Source organism: Kogia breviceps, chromosome 15 (assembly GCF_026419965.1).
Source record: "Kogia breviceps isolate mKogBre1 chromosome 15, mKogBre1 haplotype 1, whole genome shotgun sequence".
Classification (NCBI taxonomy): domain Eukaryota; kingdom Metazoa; phylum Chordata; class Mammalia; order Artiodactyla; family Physeteridae; genus Kogia; species Kogia breviceps.
The window spans coordinates 66944159-66971024 of record NC_081324.1 but is presented as its reverse complement, the minus strand read 5'-3'; the positions used below and the strand labels follow the sequence as shown (position 1 = coordinate 66971024).

At 49.0% G+C, this 26866-nt stretch overlaps 1 protein-coding gene across 9 annotated transcripts in view; it reads left to right on the top strand.

Moving 5' to 3' along the window:
• The window catches only part of TCN2 (transcobalamin 2), a 36779-nt gene extending 11618 nt beyond the window's left edge, over nucleotides 1–25161 (top strand). For 2 of the 9 annotated variants that reach the window (XM_067014703.1, XM_067014702.1), the window contains 9 exons: nucleotides 11593–11803; nucleotides 15005–15197; nucleotides 15923–16080; nucleotides 17104–17265; nucleotides 18486–18658; nucleotides 18784–18970; nucleotides 19811–19976; nucleotides 22355–22470; nucleotides 24591–25161. In XM_067014703.1, coding sequence (XP_066870804.1) covers nucleotides 11740–11803; nucleotides 15005–15197; nucleotides 15923–16080; nucleotides 17104–17265; nucleotides 18486–18658; nucleotides 18784–18970; nucleotides 19811–19976; nucleotides 22355–22470; nucleotides 24591–24652 — 1281 coding nt within the window. In that variant the 5' untranslated portion in view covers nucleotides 11593–11739 and the 3' untranslated portion in view covers nucleotides 24653–25161. Of the gene's footprint in view, nucleotides 1–11074; nucleotides 11292–11534; nucleotides 11804–15004; nucleotides 15198–15922; nucleotides 16081–17103; nucleotides 17266–18485; nucleotides 18659–18783; nucleotides 18971–19810; nucleotides 19977–20928; nucleotides 22471–24590 lie in introns of those variants that run through there. The other 7 variants (XM_059040065.2, XR_010836757.1, XM_059040066.2 and 4 more) reach the window with 7 other exon arrangements.
• The last annotated feature ends 1705 nt before the right edge of the window (nucleotides 25162–26866 follow it).

Here is a 26866-nt window from a genome sequence, read left to right as displayed (position 1 = left end):
AAATGATTATCCAAAATTTTTAACTTACACATTTGACTTAGCAGATCCTAAAGTTAATCATTATCTTTGTCTTCTACACAAATTTTAATAAAAGGATCTTAATAGACTTTAACTCCAATCTGAACCGTCTAAACTTACATAAAATTGTTGAACTTTACCTTAATTTTAAACCCTGTATGTTATACAATATTGGTATTGTTTTATGTACTCAATATTTGTTTACATTTATCTGCAGCCTTGACATTTTCTTTGCTCCCATTCTTACATCTTAGACTTTCCTTCTGGAATCATCTTTTTTTCTCTTTTGGAAGTATGTTCGGTTCTAGTGCAAGTGAACTCTCAGTTTTTGGGTGTGTTAAAATGTCTTTATTTTACTCTCAATTTTTGTTTTTGAGTGATAGTTTCACCAAGTATAGAATTCAAATGACTAGTACAGTCTCTCAACACTATGAACATATCATTCTAGTCTGATCTGACTTCCATTGTTATTATTGAGAAGGTATCCGTCAGTAGAATTGTCATCTTTCTGTAGATAATGTGTCACTTTCTGTCTTCCTATCCAGCTTGAGATTCACTGGGATTCCTCATTCCAAGGATTGATATCTTTCCTCAATTCTGGAAAATCCTCAACCATTATATTTTCAAATATTGCTTCTTCTTTCTCACCATTTTTTTTCCTCCTGTAGTTTCCATTAGACTTATGTTGGACCATCTTACTCTGTCTTTCATGCCTCTTAACAGCTCACATTTTTTTGAAATCACATTTTTATTGATTTAACTTGCAAAAAGAAACATAAAATTTAGTATGTATGGGCTGATTGAGACAAAATTGAAGTCAATCAACTATGATATTTGATAACCTATCAAAAAGATGACACTAAGATTTTAATTTCTACTAAGAACAATTAAAATCAAGATGTGAGTCTTTGAGCAACTGGTTAAAGTAGCATCACTTTTAACCTAGTCTCCCCAAAGAACCCCCACTCTCCATAAGTTGCTTAAAATCAGTAGACCCTCCAGAACATAGGATTATTTATTTAAGGACACCAGCAAAATACCTTCAAAGTCCACAGAAATGATGAGGTGATCATTTTAAGGACTCCTTTTTTTTTAAAGAGAAGTTGACTTTATTTTGGGTACTTCCCTGGTGGTCCAGTGGTTAAGAATCCGCCTTCCAATGCAGGGGACGTGGCTTCGATCCCTGGTTGGGGAACTAAGATCCCTCATGCCATGGGGCAACTAAGCCCACATGCCACAATTACTGAGCCCACGTGCCACAACTAGAGAGAAGCCTGCGAACCGCAACTAAGACCCAATGCAGCCAAATAAATAAATAGATAGATAGATTTTATTTTTAATTCCCCCCCCCATGCCACACAGCATGTGGGATCTTAGTTCCCCGACAAGGAATTGAACCCACATCCCCTGCATTGGAAGCGTGGAGTCTTAACCACTGAATTGCCAGGGAAGCTGCCAGGACTTTGTTTTTTAGAACAGCTTTACCTTTACATAAAAATTGAGTAGATAGTGCAGAGAATTCCCATATATCCCACAGTCAGTTTTTCTTATTAACATCTAACATTAGTATGGTACATTTGTTACAATTAATGAACCAATATTGATACTTTATTATTAATATACATTATTCAGATTTCCTTAGTTTTAAACCAAATATCGTGGGTTTTTTTTCTGTTCCAAGACACCACGTTACATTTGTCATGTCTCCTTAGGCTCCTCTTGGCTGTGACAGTTTCTCAGACCTTCCTTATTTGTGATGACCTTGACAGTTTTGAGGAGTCCTGGTCAGGTATTTTGCAGGATGTTTGGAACTTGTTTTTTTACTCATGGTTAAACAGGGGTTTGGAGGGACTTCCCTGGTGGTCAAGTGGGTAAGACTCCATGCTCCCAATACAGGGGGCCCAGGTTGGGTCCCTTGTTGGAGAACTAGATCCCACATGCATGCTGCAACTAAGACCCAGCATAGCCAAAATAAATAAATAAAATAAATAATAAATAAATTTAAAAAAAACTTTGGGTTGGAGGAAGAAGACCACAGAGGCAAAATGCCATTTTCATCACATCCTATCAAGGGTGTACACTGTCAACATGATTTATCATTGTTCACCTTGGCTTTGGTCATTTGGTTGATGAATTGCTTGTTGGGCTTCTCAATTGTAAAGATGCTCTTCCTCCCACCCACTTTCCGTACTGTATTTTTTGGAAGGAAGTCACTCTGCACAGCCCACACTTAGGGAGTGGGGAGTTATGCTCCCCCCCCTTGAAGGCAGAGTATCTACATACATTATTGGGAATTTTTCTGCATGAGAGATTTGTCTCAGTCTGTCTGGGCTGCTATAACAAAATACCATAGATTTGCTATAACAAAATACCATACCATAAGTAGCATGCAAAGAACAGAAATTTGTTTCTCACAATTCTGGAGGCTGGAAAGTCCATGACCAGGGTTCTGACAGATTGAGTGTCTGGCGAGGGCTTGCTTTCTGGTTCTTAGACAGCCAACTTTTCACTGTCTTCACATGGCTGAAGGAGTGAGGGCTCTGTCCAGGGTCTCTCTTTTTTTAAAAAATTTTATTGAAATACGGTTGTTTTACAATGTGTTAGTTTCAGGTGTATAATGAAGTGATTCAGTTATTTTATTTATATATATATATTCTTTTTTTAACATTCTTTTCGATTATAGGTTATTACAAGATATTAAGTATAGTTCCCTGTGCTATACAGTAGGTCCTTGTTAGTTATCTACTGGAGTATCTTTTATAAGGAGTCTAATCCCATGCATGACGGCTCCTAATTACCTCCCAAAAGCCTCACGTCCAGAAAACATGGCATTGGGGATTAGGTTTCAACACATGAATTTGGGGGGACAAAAACATTCAGTGTATGTCAGTGTTTATTTATTTGTTGAATCATTTATTTATATCAGTATGTAAGCATGGATATTTATTTTTTACTTTGGGTTATAGTCTAATATCACTTTTGTTGCGCAAATTATTCCAACTTTGGCCACTAGGGGCCCCCCCTTCAGTTTGAGCCTGTATCCCTTTGACATACTCCATCAGTGTGGGTGCACATGTGTACTTTCTTACCTTCTGGCCCTATAAGATGCTCCAGGCTCATCTTGCATATTTCTTGTCCCAGTCCTAGTATCAGTCATATTAGGGGAACCTGGTTCCTTTTATTGGAGAATGGTTATTATAAATCAAAATCTGGGCACTCTGTAACCTTATTGCTACTGTGCTGTCTTTGCTTCTAGACCCTCTCAGCTGACAGCAAAAAATATGTTTGTGTATACTGTTCTGTTGTGTACACACATACCTATAACTATTTCTGGATGTAACCATCTTTGTCTGTATTAAGCTAAACATGAATTCATACTGATGTCTCCACCACTACCGTCACCACACAGATCATTCTAGCCTCCTCCCCTTGCTTGTCTGTAAACCCCGACTCCAACAGTGAGAAACCTGCCTTCTGTAACCTGCCATCCATTTGCTTAATTGTTCAATTCCAATACTCATGTATGCTAGCATCAGAATTATTAACTCTCACCCTCATGATATAGTGCTTATGTACAGATCTTTTTGCCTTTATTCTACAGACCCCACTCATCATCACAGTTTCTTAGGTCAGCACCCTTTCCCCCACTCTTTTAAAAAAAAATTTTATTTATTTTTGGCTGTGTTGGGTCTTCTTTGCTGTGTGCGGGCTTTTCTTTAGTTGCTGCGAGTGGGGGGCCACTCTGTTGCGGTGTGCGGGCTTCTCATTGCAGTGGCTTCTCTTGTTGCAGAGCACGGGCTCTAGGCGCACACCTTCAGTAGTTGTGGCTCGTGGGCTCTAGAGCACAGGCTCAGTGGGGCTAGTTGCTTCACGGCATGTGGGATCTTCCCGAACCAGGGCTCGATCCCGTGTCCCCTGCATTGGCAGGTGGATTCTTAACCACTGTGCCACCGGGGAAGTCCTCCCCCACTCTTTTGGTGAGGTTGCTTCATACATTTGTAATACAATTAGATTGTCACATTCTGCATTCTATCCTGGGATCCCCTCGTCTCCTGAATAATCTTTTAAATTTGCATGCGTTAGGTTCACTCTATGTGCTGTAAAGTTCTATAGGTTTTGACAAATATGTAGTATTATATATCCACCATTATACTCTCATACAGTTTTGCCATGCTTGCTTCACCTATTCAACCCTCCCTTCCCCTACTCTTTCCCCCCAGCCTCTGGCAACTACTGATCTTCTTACTATTACCATAGTTTTGCCTTTTCCACAATGCTGTGTAATAGGAATAATCGGAGACCTTTCAGTGTTGCCCCTTTCTTCCCTCGGCAATATGAATTTAAGTTTCACCCTTGTCTTTTTGTGGCTTAATAGCTCATTTTTTTTACTTTAAAATTTTTTTTGGCTGTGCCGCTCAGCATGTGGGATCTTAGTTCCCTGACCAGGGATCAAACCTGTGCATCCCCTGCATTGGAAGTGTGGAGTCTTAACCACTGGACAGCCAGGGAAGTCCAATAGCTCATTTCTTTTAATTGCTATTTTCAGTTATATAATATTTCATAGTATATATGTACCAGAATGTGTTTATCCATTCACCTATGGAAAGACACCTTGGTTGCTTCCAGTTTTTGGCAATTATGGATAAAGTTGTTATAAACTCTCACATGCAGATTTTTGTGTGGACATAAGTATTCATATCTGTTGGGTAAACAGCTAGGAGCACAATTGTGGAATCTGATAGTGAAACTATGTTTTGCTTTGTAAGCAACTGCCAACTGTCTTCCAAAGTGGCTGTACCATGTTGCATTCCCACCAGCAGTGAGTGATAGTTCCTGTTACTCCACATCCTCCCCAACATTTGGTGATGTCAGTGTTTTGGATTTTAGCTATTCTAATAGGTATATAGTGGTATCATTGTTGTTTTAATTTGCAATTACCTGGTGACATATGAAATGGAGCATCTTTTCATATGCTTATTTGCCATCTATATATCATCTCTGGTGAGATGTCTGTTCAGGTCTTTGGTTTATTTTTAAATTGGGTTGTTTGTTTTCTTATTGTTGAGTTTTAAGCGTTCTTTGGATAACCATCTTTTATCAGATATATCATTTGCAAATATTTTCTCCCACATTGTGGCTTGTCTTCTCATTCTCTTGACCTTAGCAGAGCAGAAGTGTTGTTTTTTTTTAATGAAGTCCAGCTTAGCAATCATTTCTTTTATAGACCATATCTTTGATGTTATATCTTAAAAGTCATCACCTCTTCCAGAAGTTTGTTAGTTTTGTCTGTAACATTTAGGTCCACTTTGAATTAGTTTTTTGTGAAAGGTAAAAGGTATATGGCTAGGATTAATTCTTTTTTTTTTTTGATATATCAGATTGCTCCAGCACCTTTTGTTGAAATTACTGTTCTTTCTCTATTGTCAGTTGCCTTTGCTCCTTTGTCAAAATATTGGTTGACTATTTTTGCGGTAGTCTGTATCTGGGCTCTCTATTCTGTTCTCTTGGTCAGTCTGTTGATTCTTTGACCAATAGTACACCATTTTGATTATTGCAGCTTTATTATAAATCTGGAAATCAGGTAGTGTCAGTCCTCCAACTTTGTTCTTCTTCAGTGTTTTGCTGGTTATTCTGGGGTTTTTTGCCATTCCACATGACCTTTAGGATCAATTTGTCAATATACACAAAATACCTTACTCGGATTTTGATTGGGATTATTCAAAACTATAGATCATGTTGGGAAGAACTGACATTTAATAAAATTGAGTCTTCCAATCCATGAACACAGAATGCCTCTCCATTTATTTAGAACCTCTTTGATTTCTTTTTTTAAAAAATTTTTTCCAGGGTTCTTCTTTTTTTTTTTTTTAAATTAAAGGATAGTTGATTTACAATGTTGTGTTAGTTTCAGGTATACAGCACAGTGATTCAGTTTTATATATATATATATATATATATATATATATTTCAAACTCTTTTCCCTTATAGTTATTACAAAGTATTGAGTATAGTTCCCTGTGCTATACAGTAGTTTCTTGTTGGTTATCTATTTTATATATAATAGTGTGTATCTGTTAATCCCATACCCTTGATTTATCCCTCCCCTTCCTTTGGGATTCTTTGAGGTATAGGTTGGAAGTACATTATGAAAGAGATATTTTTTTTTTTTTTTTTTTTTTTTTGGTGATACACGGGCCTCTCACTGTTGTGGCCTCTCCCGTTGCGAAGCACAGGCTCCGGACGCGCAGGCTCAGCGGCCACGGCTCACGGGCCCAGCCGCTCCGCGGCACGTGGGATCTTCCCGGACCGGGGCACGAACCCGTGTCCCCTGCATCGGCGGGCGGATTCTCAACCACTGCGCCACCAGGGAAGCCCTGAAAGAGATATTTTTTTCTGCCATGTACCAGGATGGTTTTTAAAATATTATTTGTAATAATAATAATGATAAATCATTTTTAGTCTTCATTATTATTGAAGGTCTTAACATTGGGAATAGAAGCACTCCCAGAAAGGCAGGAGCAACAACAGAGGAAGGTCCCTTGGCCACTGCCTGCTGTGACCTCAGTCAATTGTCCCCTCTGAGCCTCAGTTTCTTCATTAACAAACTGGAGGATGATGGAGCTGTTCTGAGGGCTAATTGAAAAAAATGTATGTCCATTGGCACACAGTGGCCATTCAGTTTTTATATCTTGAGTCAGAATCTGTTTCATGAACACAGACTGAAGGCCAGTTTCTTGACCTACTTGAATCTTCATAAAAACTCTCCCACATGTGGGTATTGTTATGACCCCCTTAGAGATTAAAAAATACAGAGGCTGAGAAATTAACACTCCCAAGTCCACACAGAAGTAAAGGGCATATTCTGCGTCTGAGCTCAGTTGGTCAGATGCCAAGTGTCCTTCTAGCTCAGCCATTGCTGGCCGCACCATGCAGCATACGGAATCTTAGTTCCCGCGACCCGGAATCGAACCCTCCCCTCCTGCAATGGAAGCACGGAGTCCTAACCACTGGACTGCCAGGGAAGTCCCTAGCTCTGCCATTTCTGATCACCAGGACCTGGAGACATTGCCTCTTCCACTGTTTACCTGCCGATCCTCTTTCCGCAGCTACCTCCAGCCTTTACACATTCTATTCCCTCTGCCTGGAACACTCTCCTTGGCTGGAGAAGTGGCCAAAGGAAAGAAAGATGAGCCCTATATTTAATTTGAAGCTGGACCCAGACCTCTGCAAGAGTCGCCTGTAAATTCAGAACAGTTCCAAGGATCTGTCTGAGCAGCTCTCCTGGGACCTGCAAGTAGTAATCCAGTGTGTCCCCTCCTGAGGTCCTGTCAAGACTGCTAGCCTTGGGCTTCCCTAGTGGCGCAGTGGTTGAGAATCCTCCTGCCAATGCAGGGGACACGGGTTCGTGCCCCAATCCGGGAAGATCCCACATGCCGCGGAGCGGCTGGGCCCGTGAGCTATGGCCACTGAGCCTGCGCGTCCGGAGCGCGCGCGCGCACACACACACACACACACACACACACACACACACACGCGCGCGCGCGCGCGCGCGCGCGCGCGCGCGCGCGACTGCTAGCCTTTGAGGAGGGAAGGGGAATGCAGGGGAAAAAGGGGAAGGCTGTCGGACAGGATTACTCCAATCCTGCTACAGGATCATTTGATGTTTCCCAGCCTTGTGTTGGGGAGAAAGAATTTTCCTCTACCCTTCAAAGGTTCTTTCGGCTGGTCTGATGATCAAATTGACATGAGACAGAGTAACAGGAGAAAATCAAATTTAATTTTGTAAGTACGAGAACCCCACATACATGAGAGGTTCAAAGATAGAAGGGTAAAATAAGGTATTTATGCCATCCTGAGCTAAGGAATGGGATAGGGACCTGGGGCTTCAACAGGAAGGAAGGCAATTCACAGGAACAAGAAGCAAAAGAGCAGACATTTGGTATTTAGCCCTGCCACACAGATGGGTCACTCAGATAAGATTCATCTCTGGTAATAATTCTCATTTAGGGAGAGACTTCCAATGTAAGTTCTTCCAGGTAGTTAAGGGAGGGACAGATGTTTCTCTTGAGCCCACAGGGTCTTGATTTCCTTTAGCTCAAAAGAATCCATATGCCATGGCGTGTTTGGGGGAGCCTGGAGCTGAACCTCTTCAGTCGCATGTCTTAAGATGGTCCAACAGTTATGTGTTACATGCAAGGCTGTTTTCTCTTACTTAGCTGGAATCCAGATCCTTAGAATTTGGAAACTTGCTAAGTGGACACTGACTGTTCCCTGTAACATTCTTTACTGGATTTTGACAGATAGTTATTGATAAGAGCTGAAAGTATATGAGCTCGAACCACACACTAGGCACCGTGCTAAGCATTTTATAAGCATTCTCATTTGATTCTCATGAGAAACCTATGAGCACGGTGCCACACGCCCATTTTACAAGAAACAGGCTTAGAAAGGGTGTCTCTTGCCAAAGGTCACAGAGGTAAGACCAGAGTCCAGGTCTGTGGGATGACCCCTTTTTTGGTGTTGCTGTTGAGATTTAATATTTTTTTTTTGCCTTATCAAGGACATTCTTAAGTGAAACCAGCTTTTCCCCACCCCAGAGTGCACGGGGGTGAAGAATACAGTGACTACTCGTACAGTTTGGTGTCGCTGCCTTGATTCCTGCTAAGGCACTAGCAGTTTTAGATGCCACCGCTTTACACCATGAGTGCAGATACCCAAAAGGCGAACAAGGCAGATAATGTCTTAGTATTTTCTAAAGTAATTTTGAACTCACAGACCCCCTAAAAGGGTCTTGGAGGCTTCCAGGGATCCACAGACCACACTTTGAGAACAATCCTCTGGGTTATGGGACTATCAGTGATTTTCCGGTTTTTCTTTCCCTCTTCTTCTTCTACCTCCTTCTTCTCCCTTAACACGTTTTCTAATTTTTCATGCAATCCACATGTCTTACTTATATAATTTTTAAAATTTAAGATTAATTATGAACATCTTTCTGCATTAAGTGGACGCTAAGATTTTAATATATTTACATTTTTAATTAAGAAAATGGATATTCCATATGTAACGATACAGCCATGTATTTTATTCATTCTTCTCACGCCACCTTCACACATACAATTTTTTTTCACTTCACCTTTCTTTTTTTTTTTTTTTTTAAATTGAAGTATGGTTGATGTACAATGTTATATAAGTTTCAGGTGTACAACATAGGGGTTCAAAATTTTTCAAGGTTATACTCCATTTATAGTTCTTATAAAATATTGGCTATATTCCCCGTGTTGTACAGTATATCCTTATTCATGCATAAAATTTAATTTTTTTCCTGTTGGATTCTTTCTTAGGCTGTATCCTAGTCCAGTCGTCCTGAGACCACCAAGAACAAACCTTTAGTCTGCCAGTCAGCTCAGTTGATCCACTGCAGTGAGGGTGAGGAACTGAGGGCGTCTGACTACACAGAGGGCAAGGCGATTACAGGATTTGGGTGAAGAGTGGGGTTAGGTTAGGTGAAATGTAAACCAAGCAGTGCTTTTTTTTTTTTTTTGCCGTGCCATGTAGCATGTGGGATCTTAGTTCCCTAACCAGGGATCGCACCTGTGCCCCCTGCAGTGGAAATGTGGAGTCTTAACCACTGGACTGCCAGGGAAGTCCCAACCAAGCAGTATTTTGATAGGCTCAACACAGCACGGGGCTGCGTGAGAAGTGTCAGCTTCAGGTTTGAACAGTAAAGTATCCTGTGTAAGTGGAAACTACAAAGTTGAGACAGGCATGGAACATTGAGTCCAGGAATTCCATACTGGGGCAACTTCTCTATGTCAAAGTGACTTGGCGCCTCCAGGGTTGTTTCTTACTAACATAATTTCAGACAGCAAATTCCTGATAGTTTGTGATTGTAGGGGAAAAAAAAAAAATCCCGGTAAAAAAGTACAAGTAATAGTCACTCACACAGCATGGTTATCGGGACACTTTACAGTTGTAACGTGACCTTGGGAGAAATAATGTTTCCTGTTTACACTGCAGCTGGCTTTGTGCCTGTCTGGACAGGCAAACTTTTACCTGCTCATTCCAAGCTAATCTTTACTTTCTCAGCTATAGACCCCCAAACAGAAGTCCTGAGCCAAATGATTTAGTCGTTTTTCTTTTTCACTTCCCTGACCGCATTACCTGAAACAGTCCAGTTCCACCCCCAATCAGTCACTCTGTTTCTAATAGCTATGGAAATGCACCTCGTCCCCACTGGTCACTGCGGTACCTTCGAGTCGTCAGGGATCAGAGGTGACTCTCCCAAGGAAGCTGCTTCTCACCAGAAGCTGCTGTCCTGGAGGTGGCAGGAAACAGAATCATTGCCATCCGCCACAGGCAGAGGGTTGGGGAGTGGGGCAGTCCCATCCCAAACCAAGGCAGCTCCATTGCCCACAAATTTCCAAGGCCCCCATGGAAGTCTGAACCCAAGAATATGCAGAAGTTGGGCCTCTAGCTGGCATCCCTCCTTCCCTGGAACTTCACCCTGATGGGCCATGCCCAGCCTCCTTGCACTAGACGATCTAATTTTATATTTATAAAGTACTTACGTAAACAGATGCACGTCTCTTATTTATTTATATCTGTATTTATTGGCTTGTGATAAGTCAGGCACAAAACCGGATTATCTTGAAAGAATGAACTGTGGCAATTTGCCATAAAATGATTGCAATAAAAATTTTATTTAGAAGTGATTAGAGATGTCTTAAGGTCATAACATCTTCACAAGTTGAGCTGGAAGGGAGCTTAATTAGAATGATCTTCTCCAACCCTTTCAGCTCACACAGGAGAAACTCTTTCAAACTCAGAGAGGGTAAGTCACCTGGCCAAGGTAACACAGCACCTCCAGAGCTAACTCTTGGACATAGATTCTCCTGTGGGCCTAGGCAGGTGGGGAATCCTTTGTTCTCTCTCCTCCTTGAAGAGATTTTTTTTTTTTAGGTTACTTTCCTAGTCTTGACAAGTGGCCCTGCTAACCATGGCTTTGTGTCTCAGATGATTAAGTCTTGTTCGTTAAATGGCTTTGTTTTGTCTCCAGGAGGCTCCCAGCTTTCTGGCTGGCTGAGAAAACTGGCCTGTCTGGTCCGGGTTCTGCTGCACTCCACACTCCCCCACCCCCACCCCACCGCCGGTCGGTCCAGCAGAGAGCAGCTGACTCCAGCCGCTGCTCACGTGACCGTTGCAGCTCCCAGTCCTGCTCCCTGTCCCAGGCCAGGGTGGACACTTTCAGGGGCTCCTTCTGGGAGGGGTACCAGGTAGGCACCCCAGCCCTGCCCGTCCACCACTGGAACAGCCAAGGGGATACGGGACAGGAGTGGTCGGACAGACTTGGGCAGATCAGAAGTCAGGCCTCCTGCGCTGGTCCAGGGCTCTTCAGGCAGCGGGGACAGAATGTGGTTGGCCTCGCAATGTCGCACACCACCCCTGCTTGCCCTCCCCCTCCCCCTGTCCCCGACCTCCCGGAAGGCCTGCTCTGCCCTACCCTTCCTTCCTCTGTTCTTTGGCCTTCCTTTCCCCTCAGCTACAGACCTTTTCCCCTTTCTCTGCTGACTTTAGCAGTGTGCCGCTGGGCGTGGAGGGATTAATCAGTGACAGGAAGCTGCCTCTTTCGGAGCAGTGACTGCTGTGGTCAGGAGAGCCTCTGCCAGGCCAGCCCTAGGAATCTGTCCTGCTCCTCGCCTGCTGCTTACCCCTGCTCCTGCCATGGGGTGCCTTGGGGCCCTCCTCTTCCTGCTTGGGGGCCTGGGAGCTCTCGCCCAGATCTGCGGTGAGTACCTGGATCTACTCCGTGCCTCTTGCCTGCTGGGTCCTTAGGAGAGAGGCCCATCTTGTCCAAGCCCCTCGTTATATAGCTGGAGAAACAGGCTCAAATGTGTGTGTGCGGCAGGGATGACTTAGCTGCCCCTCTGGGCTCCCACAGCAGTTTGGACTTAGCTGGACCTCAGCGTTGTAGCACATTGTATTGAGATGAATTGTATATCTGACTCGCCGCCAGACAAGATCACTTCCATTAATTCAGTCATTTGTTTCATTCAATACACGTTGATTGAGACTTCTCTGTGCCAGGCACCATGTTAGGCTTTGGGGAAAGAACAAAGAGCAAGACAGGTCTCCCTGTCTCCCTCCTAGAGCTTCCGTTCTAGTGAAGGGGATGGCCGTCAAGAGACAAGTCAGTGCTGTGTTGGGGGCTGTGATGAGTGCCAAAGGAAGCCCAAGGCCTGCAGGGGGTGGGGGAATACCAATTCAGGGAGAAGGGGTGGGAAGGATTTCCAAGGACCAGGGCGTGATGCAGGAACTGAGACCCAAAAGAGGAAAAGGAGCTGGCAAGGAAATGAGTGAGGGGCGGGCACCCTGGCAGAGGGAAAGCGAGTGTGTGGAGACTCTGGTGGGTCACGGCAGCGGCAAGGCGTTTGCTTTACATTCCATACAGGGGCCTGCCTGCTCCCGTGCCCCCGGGAGTATCTCGGGAACTCTTGGGACCTGTCTGGGAGTTGGAGCGCACAGGCTCAGGGTTGCTTGTGCCTCGGAGCCCCACGGGAAGCAGATGCAGGAAGGGAAGGTGGGCCGCCCGCCTCTCTTCATTTCTCCTCGCCCTCTGCCCACAGTGTTTCGCTCTGCCTACACCAACAGGGTCTCCTGTGACCTTTGGAGATACTAAGAGGCAGGTTCAGTCGTGTGCAGGTGATACATGAAGCAGTCAAGGGTTGAAGGGGCCAGGTGACCTGCCCAAGGCGCCCCAGCTTTCCAGGGCTTTGCTGGACTCAGTTCTCAGAACTCCAGGTCACGGTCTTCCCTGGGCACCAGGAGCCTTCCGCCTGGCGTGTTCCACAAGTGCCACCAGACCCCTCAGCCCTTGGCTCTTGGTTCCTGTCCAGGGAGTCCCCAGGGGAGACCTGGCACCCTCAGTGGGTGTGAATCTGTCAATAGTTGGTCCATAGGCCTGACCCTAAAAGAGCCCTGGACTGGGTTTCGGGGGTGCAGCCCCCTGCTGCTGGGCCATTTAGTCACCCCCAGTCTCATTCACTCACTTGTAAAATGGGCTAAGAATGCTCCACAGCCTTCCTCCTTGGTGTGATGCAAGGCTCCCACCACCTGCTTTACCAGGTTCAAGCCCTGTGTGGCTGTGAAACTGACACAGATTTGCACTAGTGCCCATGCAGGGTGGGCTCCCGTGCTTCCCCTTGTCAAAGCCAGTCCTCAGCTGGCAGAGCTGGGTGGCCCTGTGAGCTGGAGGCCCTGAGGGGAGGGAGCTCGCCTAGGCTCACTTTTATTACCCCGGGTGAATCTTAGCAGCTCCTTCCTGCTAAGGAGGCTGAACTGTGCTTACCCACCTCTCTTTACAGCACCAGCTCCTCTTCCTATCACGCTAATCCCAGGCCTGACTCACCCGCTGGAGGTCAGAGCCCAGGGTGGGGGCAGGGCTCCCTCTCCAGTTTGAAGAAAAGGGAGAGGAAAAGAGAACTGTGCAGGGAGAGATAAGGAGAGAGACAGGCCGAGAGATGGAGAGAATGAGATATATCCAGAGAGAGAGAGAGAGAGGGAAATTCCTACAGAAATGGGGGCAGACACACAGAAAAGCACTGAGAAAGAGAAAGGAAAAGAGAAACACCCCCTCCTCAGTTCCTTTGCTCCATCCCCTGGGAGGGGCGGTCTGCCCAGCAGCTGGAGCCCCACAGCAACTGGGAGGCAGTAAATGGGGAAAAGTCTAAAGTGGCTTTAATGCCACCTACTCAGCTCAGGTTCCCTCACTGAGGGAGGAAAGCGCCAGTCAGCTGGAGCTGGGAAACACCCCTAAGGCTGCTGCTTCCCTCCTGGGTAAATCCCAACGCACACAGATAAATGCACAGATAAATGGTTGCAAAGGATGATGGCTTTCTAACAATTCACCTCACAATCTCAGGTCCTTTTTACCTAAACTGAGGGGGCAGGAAAATCGTTATTCTGAGATCTGCCCAGAGGAAGTTCACCAGGCAGCCCCAGTTAGCCAGTGGGCAGGCTGCAGTGTTTTTGTTTTTTTTTTTTTTTAATTGGAATATAGTTGATTTACAATGTTGTGTTAGTTTCAGGTATACAGCAAAGTGAATCAGTTATACATATATATCCACTTTCTTTAAATATTCTTTCCGGGCTTCCCTGGTGGCGCAGTGGTTGAGAGTCCGCCTGCCGATGCAGGGGACACGGGTTCGTGCCCCGGTCCGGGAGATCCCACATGCCGTGGAGCGGCTGGGTCCGTGAGCCATGGCCGCTGAGCCTGAGCGTCTGGAGCCTGCGCTCTGAGAGGCCACAGCAGTGAGAGGCCCGCGTACCGCAAAAAAAAAAAAAGATTCTTTCCCCATATAGGTCATTACAGAGTATTGAGTAGAGTTCCCTGTGCTATACAATAGGTCCTTATTACTTATCTATTCTATATATAGTAGTGTGTATATGTCAATCCCAGTCTCCTAGTTTATCTACCCCCCTTCACCCCTGATAACCATAGGTTTGTTTTCTACATCTGTGACTCTATTTCTGTTTTAAAGCTGGTTCTGTAACCTGTTCCCATTGTGGGTTGAAGTTTTTGTAAATGGGTGGAACACGCCCACAACTTTGGACTTCTGTTTCCTCTTTTGTGCAATGCAATGATGACAGCCCTATGTCACAGGGCTGGCCTGAGGACCGAGGGAGGTGGGGCGCAGTGCCTGGGGCATCCAGTCTCTCTGTCACTCCTGATGGGCATAGTGGCTGCCTGGCACCCACTTCCTCTGCCCTGGGCCCGCCACCTCTCCTTGGCCCACTCTGGCCACTCTTTCAGGATACCAGCTTTTCCCCTGTTACCGCTGCCTCTCATTACAGTCGGACTCCCCCATATGAGTAGGGTGTGTGCCAGGTGACAGTAAGGTGGGGATGTTTATTCCCTGGAGAAGACCCTGGTAAGGTGTTGCTGGTGGCCTGGCCCTGCGACCTCACTTGGCCTGTTCTCTTTCCTAAGAAATAACAGAGGTGGACAGCACGCTGGTGGAGAGGCTGGGCCAGCGCCTCTTGCCCTGGATGGACCGGCTCTCCCCGGAGCAGCTGAACCCCAGTATCTACGTGGGCCTGCGCCTCTCCAGCCTGCAGGCTGGGGCCAAGGAGGCCCACTACCTGCACAGCCTCAAGCTCAGCTACCAGCAGAGCCTCCTGAGGTCTGGCCACGCTCTCTCTCCTCTTTTCCCCATGGCGTGCTCCACATCCTAAGAGACAGGAGATCTGTGTTCCGGTTTGGGCCTGTCACTGCTTTGTTGGGAGACCTTGGGGCAAGTTTCATCTCCTCTGGGCCTTTCTCCATCTGTGGAATGGGGTTGGTCTGACTAGATTGGAGATGCCAATGGCTACTGTACCCTCCGGTATACCTGAGGCAGACATTACTAATCCATGGCCGCACTCTTTCATACTGAGCCCAGCAGCAGTATCAGACTATCCGTGCTCCCTTTCCAGGGGGCATTAAGAGGAAGCCTGTTCTGAGGTCCAGCATGGGAGTCTGAATGAGAGGTGATGGGTCAGAACCACCATGGAGCATCTCCTGCTTGGACTCCCTCTTGAGAAGTGGATGCAGGGCAGGGAGAGGAAAGAAAGGGGAGAGTGTATGGGTGAAGTGTGACCAAAATGGTGGGGCAAACAGGTCATTTGAGGGCAAGAGCCCTCAGAGTTTATCCTTGAGTTTAATTTCTCATCTTTATGACATAAGCGTGACATACACAACTTACATAACTGACTACATCTGCTTTTGGCAGGTCTTGGTAACGTTACAACTGGTAGGATTTTTTCCGCTTCATAGTGGTGGTGGTGGGGCACCCCAAGCCAGGCTTACCAGGGTGGCACTTTCTCACTGAAGTGTTGTTAACTGGCGTTGTCCTATGTCTGCCTCCAGCAATGACAACAGTGACTCCGAGGCCAAGCCCTCCATGGGCCAGCTGGCCCTCTACCTGCTCGCTCTCCGGGCCAACTGCGAGCTTGTCGGAGGCCGCAAGGGGGGCAGGCTGGTCTCACAGCTGAAGCGGTTCCTGGAGGACGAGAAGGGGGCCATTGGTGAGGAGGCGAGGTCTGCCAGGGCGGGGGAGGGAGCATCAGACAACATTGTCTGGTGAAACATCTACATCAGAACTTTGGGTTTCCTCCCCAGGCCTCTTTCCTGCCCTCCATTCTGCCTGTCTCCATATCCACTAGAGGCTTGGGCCTGTCCCAGTAGCCATTCTTGATCAAGCCTTTCCTGCATCCCACATACACTCTGTTGGCAAGCCCTGCTGCTCACCCACCAAGTCTGGCCTGATTACCCACCTCTGGGACAGCTGCACAGCCTCCCTACTACTCACTCCTTACCTCTCTCTGCTAACTTTCCTGCCTCCTACCTCAGTCTGGCACACACAGAGTGAGCCTTTAAATATAAATCTGATCTTGTTAGTGCTGCTTAAATCCTCTAGCAGCTGCTCCCTGCTGTGTTCACAGCGCTCAGGCCCAGTCTGTCTGCCCTTTTCTCCTCTCCAGGCCCTGCCCACCCACCCTCTGGCTCACCCACTCGCCCGCCCCTCCGTGGGCTCCAGCCACCCTGGCCTTCTCTCAGCTCACAAACCAGTGTCTTGACATATGTTCCCTATATCTGGAAGGTTTCCTTCCCCTTCTAGCTCACTCCTACTCCACCTTTACCTCTCCCCTGCCCTTTCTCCCCAGCATCCCTGACTCAGAGAATCCTTCCCCGACTCCCCAGCTACTCAAAGACCTCTGTTATTTGGCCACATGGACCTCGGTCCACATTTCAGTTATGATCACAATCTCGTGAGCATGGGTTGTGTTATTTCTGGAGGCCCTGGCTGCACTGTACTTGGCCTGTCATCACTGTTCATACCTCCAAGCACAGCGCCTGACACTTAGTGGGGTTTCAGCAAGTATGAGTCAAGGGAATGAAGGAAAGAAGGATCCCACGACCCAAAGGAGGGTGTCGGGAAGTGCGGGCAATGGGTCCAGTGCTGGCGGTGCTGGTTGCTGGGAGGGGGCAGAGAGGTCACCCCTCAAGCCCAGCATGACAGCCCCACCCCGTGGTTTTCTCCCTCCCAGGGCATCATCACCAGGGCCACCCTCACACCAGCTACTACCAGTACGGCCTGGGTATCCTGGCCCTGTGTGTCCACCAGAAGCGGGTCCATGACAGCGTGGTGGGCAAGCTCCTGTACGCTGTGGAACACGAACAGCATCTCCAGCGGGGCCACTTCCCTGTGGGTGAGTGGGCCAGACCCTGAAGGCCAGGCTGGCACTCCTCCAGCCCCCTGCCCCAAATGAAGGCTTCCACCCCTGGTCCCATGCTCACCTTTCCTTGGGACCCCTCCTATCGAGTCCACTAGGAGCACAATGGTGAGGGTTTGTTGTGGTGCAGGGGCTGCGAGCCAGCGCTGGGGCTGGACCGGCTTCCTGACCCCATCTTCCATCGCGTACTACTGTAGGTCACCCTGGACAGATCAGCTGGCCTTTCTGGCTCAGCTTCTCTGGTAAAATAACCCCCCAGCAGCATCTCAATAAAAGATGCCTTACATGTAAAGGGCATAGCATGGTGCCCAGCATGGAGAAAGTTCTGGATACACAGCTATGATGTTCTCATCAAATGAGCTGAGAGACCTGAGGCCTGGATTCTGGATCTGCTTCCTCACTGTGTGACCTTGGGTTTCCAGTGCCCTTTCTTGTCATCATGATTGCAAGGTCTCTTCTAGGCCTGGCTGTGTTCTGTGAGAGTGTGTGCCTCACATAGGGCGGGGTAGGATGGAGTAGGTTGGAGGTGGGGAGGGTAGGTATCCAGAGAGAAGGCAGCAGGGTGCCTGCCAGCAGAGAGCTTGTTCTGCCTCAGAGGCTTATAGAAAACCCACCGTGGACACGTTAAATCATCCCGGGGTGGGGAGCTTAAAACCCCCCAGGGCCCAAGCAGCTCCCTGGACCTAATAAACCAGACCACCTGGGGGTGGACCCAGGTACCTGCTCCTTTAAAAATCTCCTGGTGAGGAATTCCCTGGCGGTCCAGTGGTTGGGACTCCGTGCTTTCACTGCTGAGGGCCCAGGTTCGAGCCCTGGTTGGAGAACTAAGATCCCACAAGCTGTGCAGCACGGCCAGAAAAAAAAGAAAAAGAAAAATCAAACAAACTCCCCTGGTGATTCTAAAGTGCAGGCAGGTTTGGGAACAATTGTGTAGGCTAAAGTCCTCTTGGCCTTGCCTCCGCCAGTCTCTCTCCCCAACCTCTAACCCCCAGGCAGCAGACAGGGTTACGGTGACCACCCATCCCAGTTTGCCATCCTGGAAACTGGGCAGACTGGGCTGTTGGTCCCCCTAGCTGGTGGAAACTTTCTGAAATGCTGCTCTGACCATATTGTCCCCCTACCTCCAGCCCTCCCGTGGCTGCCCGTTGCTCCAAGGTCCTGCCCGGGCTGACCCCACTTGGCTCTGTCCCTTGCAGACACACTGGCCATGGCGGGCTTGGCCTTCTCTTGTCTGGAGCTATCCAACCTCAACCCCAATCAGAGAAACCGGATCACTGTGGCCCTCGGGAGAGTGCAAGAGAAGATCCTGAAGGCCCAGACCCCAGAGGGCCACTTTGGGAATGTCTACAGCACCCCTCTGGCACTGCAGGTGGGAAGGAGACTCTGGGCTGGGCTCCGCCCTGGTGGCTGGTGGGAGGTGGACCGGTGGGGTGCTGGAAGACCTGGCCCCTCCCCTATGGCTGACCTACCTCCTCTTCCCCATTCCGTCACCAGTTGCTGATGGCCTCCCTTAGGCCCATGGTGGAGCTGGGCACAGCATGCCTCAAGGCCAAGGCTGCTCTGTTGGCCAGCCTGCAGCACAAGGCCTTCCAGAACCCTCTCATGATTTCTCAGCTGCTGCCCATCCTGAACCAGAAGAGCTATGTGGATCTCATCTCCCCAGACTGTCAGGCACCAAGAGGTAGCCGGGCCTTTCATAGAAGCCCTGCTCTTTTCAATCTGCAATGAGGTCTGCCTGTCCCAGGAAGGGAACTTGCTCCATCTTGATTTGCTGAGTCAGCAGGGGTTTGCAGGTGTGCGTGGGACACACGGGCAGCTAAGATGCAGTCACAGATGCTAGAATCTCACAGTGTGGGGAGGGAGATATCAAATGGTGAGCTCTGGGCAGGCCATGAATCTCCAGCCCCTTGTGTGATACCCAGTACAGAAGTGTTCGAATGAATGAATGGGGAGAGACACATTTTGGTTAGCTCTGATACATCATAATGAGTCCCAGTTAGCTGCTTGAATTAGGGCTTCATCTGGGGGAGGGACTGGGGAGGGTGGGTGAGATTTGCCAGTGGAGGAGAGGGGAGAAAAGGCAGAGCAGGGAGGGGGCAGCAAGGGCAAAGGCTCAGAGGTGTACAAGACTGGATTTTGGGGGAAGGGTCTCACTAAAGAGTGGGGTCTGAGAGAATGAGCTGGAGTGGCAGGCAGGAGGGTGAAAAGGAGGGGAGGCCCTCAGAGGTAACATGTATGCTCTAGAAAGAACCCTGGGGGGTGCTTGTGGCAGAGAGGTGGGAGGGGGACACTGGAGGCAGAAAAACCAGTGAGGGGCCTGACCTTGGGTGGCAAGGGTGGTGGGAGCTGAGGGACAGGGGAGGCTGGGAAGGCAGCCAGGTGGTGGTGGTGTTGACTGGGATGGGACCGAGGGGAAGGAGGAGGTCTCTATGGGCCACAGTGTCTTCCAGGGAAGAAAGGAGGACTAAGGCCTGGCCCCCTGCCCTCAGACTAGTTGCCCCTTCCCCTCTCCCTGGTACAGTCCGGTTGGAACCAGCTACGGAGACCCCTTCACAGACCCAAGTCCCAGAGTTCATCCATGTCACACTGAAGGTCTCCAGCATCTTTGACAGACACTCCGTCTCTGTCCCTGTTGGCTCCTCTTTGGAAGATGTCCTGAAGAAGGCCCAGGAGCACAGCAGATTCAGGTGAGACTGCCCCCCCGCCATCTCCCAGCCCTCCCCCGACTCGACCCCACATCCCCAAAACCGGACATGGATGGGGCAAGGGATGGAGAGAGGGTTCCCTGGGGAGAGGCCCGGGCTCTCTTCCACCTTCTCCGCCCCCAACTCACACACGCTGTGGCAGAAACAGGCATCGTGATTAGGAGAGCAGGCTCCCGAGGCAAACCCTCCACATCTGGAATCCCAGCTCCGCCGCTCTCCAGCTAGGAACCAGGCCAGTTATTTTCCTGCAGCTCATGAGGATGGCAGTTGTGCTCCCCCATCCACCAGAGACCATGCAGGAGTCCAGGAGTTAGTGGACAGAGAGGACATGGTACATGCTTTTCAGGTGCAGGGTCCCGCACTTAGAAGTGCTCGATACATGTTAGCTTTCAGAAGAATAAGAATTTTTGTTATCATACGATCTTGGTCTAATCCCTGTGATTATTTAATTACCTGGGCAAGCCCTCTGCAGAATGTGGAGGTGGACCAACAGCCTTAAACTTGCTTCTCACCCTGAGATTTGACAGATCTGAGGACAAGCATTTCCAGAGCACTGCTCTGTGCCAGCTGTGTCTGTGCCTAAATAAGATGGGAGGGATCACCAATGGGCATCTGGCCCAGAGAATGAGTACCTTCCACCAGATCCCACTAGACCCCAGACTTCTCTTCTAGAAAAATGTACCTCGGTTTGAGAGGGTCCCAATTTCTGTCCCCAACTGGAGCTCCCAAAGGACAGCATCCTGCTGCCAGGGCGGACCCACAGCTGGCACCTTGGGGTCGTCTGGGGCAGGGAATTTCAGGCCAGAGATATGCAAAAACACTTATAAAGGATGAAAATTCCCCCAGACCCCAGATTAAATTATTTCTGTAATAATATGACTTAGATGTGTACTAATGTTTACTGTTTAAAGTCCTTTCTCTTTTTGGCTTTTAGGCGGCTATAAATCCTAAACAGCTTTGCAGATTAAATACAAAGAGAACTGTGAAACAAATAACATTCAAATAGGGACTGTCTGCTGAGGAGCAGCTGTACACACCAGTGCCAGTGAGCCCGATGTTCTCAGCACTTTCTCGGGTTTGAGCTGCCGTCAGGTGGAGTTTGCACAGGCAGCTGCAGCTTGTAGACTATTCCCTGGCCCCGAACACGCCACTTATTACCAAGCCGACCTCAGTCCTCTGGGGGCCACACACCTCGGGAGGCCTTAGTCCGGCAGTTCCTGGGATTACCTAGAACCTGCTGGTATTCGTGTTTGGATATTGTCATCAAAATGGAAAAAAATTTGAACTTAACATTTTTATTCAGAACTCCAGGACCTCTGAGAAAACGTCAGGGATACCAATCTGAGAAATGATTCTCTTGGTGGTGGAGGGGGTGTCTGAGAAGGGTTCAGAGGCTAGAAGGGAGGCACATTTGGGGCACGTGAGTGCACAGCAGAGAAAGCTGGATTCTAGGAGAGACAGGAAAAGAGATAGAGAGAGATGGAGAGAAAGAGGCAGAAAGAGGAGAGAGAAACGGAGAGAGGCGGGTACAGAGTGGTTCTCCGGACAGCCATGTGGCCCCGCACTTAAGGGAGGACTGGGGACGGGCTGCTGCCTAAAACCTTCCCTTCGACCAGGTCACCCTAAGGGTATTTCTGTTTCTTAAAACTATGAAAACCCTCCCTCTCTAAGAACAACACCATTAATAAGGAGACAGGAAGGACAGGGGCACAGTGTTTTAAGAGGATCCCTTTGGGGACTTGCGTGGTGGTCCAGTGGTTCAGACTCCAGGCTTCCATCGCAGGGGGCGTGGGTTCTATCCCTGGTCCGGGAACTAGGATCCGGGATCCCTTTGTGTTTGTGGCAATGGCGTCACGGGTGGTATGAAGAAGGAGTCTCTTGGTTGCAAAAGCCAGGAATCTAATCCAAGCCTCTCTGGTAGTGGGGAGCGTGGGGTGTGTACAGTCGGAGAGAAGACTGAGCAACCCAGCCACAAGGATGGGGGTGCCTCTGAGCCACAGAAACTTCTGGAACCAGAGACCCAGAGCCACCACTGGGCGTCTCTGCCTCTGTCTTGCCTGTTCCTGCTTCTTTCTCACGCTGGCCTCACTGTCTCTCATGGGCCGTTGTCAGCTTCTAATTCCCACCCCCTGCCATGTCAGCCCCCAGAGGGGATGCAGTCCCCCGAGTGGGCGGTGTCAGTGAGGCTGGAGAGGAGGTGTGGAGGAGAGACCCCTGGTGAGGTGGCCCAGGAAGGGTTTGGTTAGCGCTGCTCTGAGAGCGAGGGCAGAACTTGCCTTGTGTGGGTGGTTCTACTTCTGCCCTTGGGTCGAGAGGAGCAAAAGTCACCTTTTCTCCCTCTTAGTCTGTCCCTTTGGTAGGTATGGAACACAGGCCTCCTTGTCAGGCCCCTACCTGACCTCTGTGATGGGGAAGAAAGCTGGGGAACGTGAGTTCTGGCAACTCCTCCGAGTCCCCGACACCCCCCTGCTGCAAGGTGAGTCTGGTGGCCAGCCCCCTCTGGACGTGTCCCCCAGCCCAGCCCTGTCCCAGCACTTTGTCAACTCATGCCAGCTTTCCCCTGAACCTTCCTGGGCCTCAGCCTCAGATAACCACTGATGCTCAAGTTTGCATATAATATATTTAACTGTATTCTGAAGAATTTTTATGTACGTTATTGTGGCAATTCTAGGAAAGCAGATACGCAAAAAGGAAGAAAATTAAAATTGCCTGTAATCCGCTACCCAGAAATAACTTCTTTTAACTTTTGGTGTATTTTTTTCCAGATAATTTAAAAAATATGTATGTTTGATTTTTCATAGAAATGAAGCCATACTCTATAGTAGTGCTCTCCGATAGAAATAAAATGTGAGCCACATGTGTAATTCTAAATTCTGCAGTTGGTGAAACTAATATTAATAATATATCTTATTTAGTCCAATACATCCAAAATATCATTCCAAGATGTAATCAATGCAAAATTATTAATGACATATTTTTCATGCCTGTTTTTTGTACTTTTCAAGTGCTCAGTAGCCACATGTGGCTAATGGCTGGCGTATCAAATGGCACAGCTCTATATACTGTTTTGCAATTTATTTTTTTCAGCCTTAACATATTGTAGCCATCTTTCTGTGTTGGTATATGTAGGTCTTCCCCTTTCTTTGTAATAGCCACATAGGATATCTCATCCAGCAGGGTGCTTTGGGCTGCAAGTAACAGAAATGTAATACAAACTAGCTTCCACGACATCCATTGGCTCATGAGACCAGATTCCAGTGGGAGCAAGGACTTAAGCCTCAGCCCCACCTCCCTGTGACTCTCTTCCTCTCTTTGCTGGCTTTCTACCTCCAGAGAGGCTACTCTGTGTCTTCCTGGGGCTGCTCCCTTTTATGACTTGGGAAACTTGTCTCTGAATCCCCCAGCAAATGTCTCCGGGCATCCTGAAGGCGGATTTGGGACACAGGAGCGTTCCTGGACCCATCCCTGTTGCTAGGAGATGGCCCAGGTTCTGCACCCATCATTGGCTAGAGAGAAGGGACCATGGCAAGACTGGCTTAGGCCAGTTAGGGCCCAGCCCTGGTGTGGAGTGGGCTGGGTGGACCACAGCTTATCAATTCCTGCTGGACCTTTAGGGTGTCTCCAGTTTTAACTCTTATGCCCCAAGCTGTCATAAGCATCCCTGAGCATCAGCCCAGTTACCAGACAGACTCTTAAGGGTCATCTGTCCCCACTCCTGCTACCTGGAACTTCTAGTGGGCATTTGCCATGGGCCAGGCATTGGGCCAAATGCTTTACAGAAGGTGGGACTTGCTGAGGGAGCCCAGTAAAAAGCATTCTCTTTTCTTGCCTGACTTCTGGACAAATTGAGAAATAAAACCAAGAGGTGACAGATGGAGAGACCAGATCTGGCCTCTGTTACTGATAAAGGCTGGACAGAGGTGGTAGCCGAAGGGGAGAGCCTGATGGACTCGGCCATGAGGCAGACGTGGGTGGTCGTGTCCTCTACCTACCCCCCTCGACTCCTACTCCAGCAGGAAGCCCACTCCCATGGGGAAAAAGGAGGGTCCGGTTGTTGATATCACTATTATCCTCATTTTAGAAATGGGAACACCAGCACTCAGAGAGGTTAAATAACCTGCCCAGAGTCACACCCTAGTGAATGCAGAGCTGGGGCTTGACTGAGGTGTCGTGCTGGAGCCTGGATTGTCCCTAGTGAGCAAAGGCTGACTTCACTCATGGTCCCCAGACCACACTGAGCAGGTCCCTCTTCCTGATGGCCCTTTGGGGGACTATGAAGACAGTGACCCTGCCGGTCAGGTGTTTTCAGGATCTCTGGTTCCTTTGGCCCCATGTTGGTTATCTGGCATGCTGTCCCATACCCTCCCACACCCTCTGGGGGTCCCCCACTGCAAAATGAGCCTGTGGGTCTCAGCAACCCTGAGGTCACAACTGAGTTCAGAGTCTCCAGACTGGCTCTGGACAGGCCCCCAGTCTCCCACCACCAAGCCCTGAGCCCATCTTACAGACCGTGGCCTCAGGACAGGGGTCCAGAAGGTGAGGTTGGTGGGGGGAACACTCTGCCTTGTTAACTCCCATCCCACAATATTTCTGCAGGTATTGCTGACTACAGACCCAGGGATGGAGAAGCCATCGAGCTGAGGCTGGTTGGCTGGTAGATGCCAGGCTCACCACCCCAGCTGCCTCCCACACTTCCTGGGCTTCTGCCCTCCCTCCAGACATCCCTGTAACAGGCACACGCCTGACCTTGCTGCCTCCTCTTGTGCCCTTGTCCCCGGATCGCCACAGCCACCACCCCTGTGGGTGTCCTAAACCACCGCCCACCCTGGAGCAGGGAGCCCAGCACCTTCCCCGGCAGGTCTGTCTGCCCGGGTCTGGCCCCACCTGGCCCCGCAGGTATCCGGTGAAGGCCACTCAGGCTGGAGGGCATGAGCATCTCAGACTCCTTGGCACGAGGAGGCCACCGGCCACTGGCGTTGTGAGTACCGCTTGCTCTGGGATGGGGGTCCTGCAAGGAGAGCTCTGTGGCCCTGACCCTAGCTTTCCACTCTTCACTCCATCGGGGCTGCTGCCCCAGAGCCGACTGCGGCATAGCAGCTGGCGAGGGCTCTGCAGGGCTGCTGTCAGCCCACCTTCAAAATGATTAAAGAATTGATTGTGCACATGCCCCAGGGTCCTGATGCCTCATGCTTGGAGCCAGTGCGGGAGCTGTGGGAGCAGAGGAGGGGGAGAGAGGCCCGTGGGGAGCAGAGGAGGGGAGTGAGCATTCTCCTGGGTACGGGTGGGGGGTGCACAGGAACAGTGCTGGCGGTGGTGACGCTGATTACTGTTTAGGGAGCGTGTACTTGCTGGACGCTCTCTTACACAACTCTGAGGTTGTTGATGTTTCTGTTGTCCTCTCTGCTTTACAGAGGGAGAGTGTCTGGTGGGGTGGGCGTGGCTTAGGAGACAGACAGACCTGGCCTGGGGAGGCCTCCTGGCTCCTCCACTCAAACACTGAAAATCGGGGGCTTTCATGATTGTGTCGACTTAAAAAAACAAACAGGGGCTTCCCTGGTGGCGCAGTGGTTGAGAGTTCTCCTGCTGATGCAGGGGACACGGGTTCGTGCCCCAGTCCGGGAAGATCCCACATGCCGTTGAGCTGCTGGGCCCGTGAGCCATGGCCGCTGAGCCTGTGCGTCTGGAGCCTGTGCATCCGGAGCCTGTGCTCTGCAACGGGAAAGGCCACACTGTGAGAGGCCCATGTACCGCAAAAAAAAAACCAACAACAAAAAAACAAAAACAAACCAAAAAATGCATAACGTGAGAGTAGCGAGTTAAGTTTTATTTGGGACAAAATGAGGACTATAGCCCAGGAGGCAGCATTTCAGATAGCTCTGAGAAACTGCTCTGAAGAGGTAGGGGAGGGGTCAGCACTATATATGATCTTAGCGAAGGGGGTGCATGTAGTCAAGCACACATTTTAGCAGAGACCTGCTGCTCATCTCGTGAAGGTTACTGCTAGTCACTAGGAGCAGATGGCTCCGTTAATGATTTTAGTGCTTTTCTAGATAAGAGAAGATGCAAGAATTGGGCTCATAAAATCTCCTAAAAGTATCTGCCTGTTCTTCCTGTTTTTCCCAGAGCACAGAGTGCCTCATTCCTGATCTCCACCCTGAACTCCTTTCAGGGTGTGTTTAAGGTCAGTGGCTACAGGGGCTAGTGACCTAATCCTCATAGAGGCAGATGGCAGTTGACAAGTTTTAGTTGGCAAGTGTTAGGATTACATGGCAGAGTCCAAATGCAACTGAAGGCCCAGGACCCTAGAGCTTTTCCCCAAGGCACAGTCAGGTGCCACCCCAGGCCTCAGCGGCCAGTGGGGTGGGGACCCTGCCTCTCTGTGGGAGGGCCTGGGCTCTGGGCTGCCCCCTGGGAAGTAGGGTTCAGGCCAGGCAGGCACCCCACAAGCCCCACCCCACCGAGGTTAGGAAGGGGGTCTGCCCTTGGAGGGGCCCTCTGACAGCCTGTCAGGTTTCACAGTGACTCTCACAGAGCCGTCCACACCATGGATTAAACATGTGCTGCTTCCTCCGATATTTAGGGTCTGGACAAGTATGGGAAGTAAGCGATTTAAAAAATGCTTTACAGACATCCAAGTACCTGAAAGCCAAATGAAAAAGCCGCCTCTGTTTTGAAGGTGAAATGTCTGTGCCCAGATCCCCAGAGTGCTTGTTCACCTGTCCTTTCTTAATCTCGGCCAAGGGCACTTTAGAGAGGATTCAGGACCTGCCCTGGGACCCTCTCCTCACAGAAGGGTGGAGGCTCAGAGAGACCTGTGGCTTCCCTCAGGTCACACATCCTGTGGGTGTCAGAGCCAAGGTCCCCACCCATTG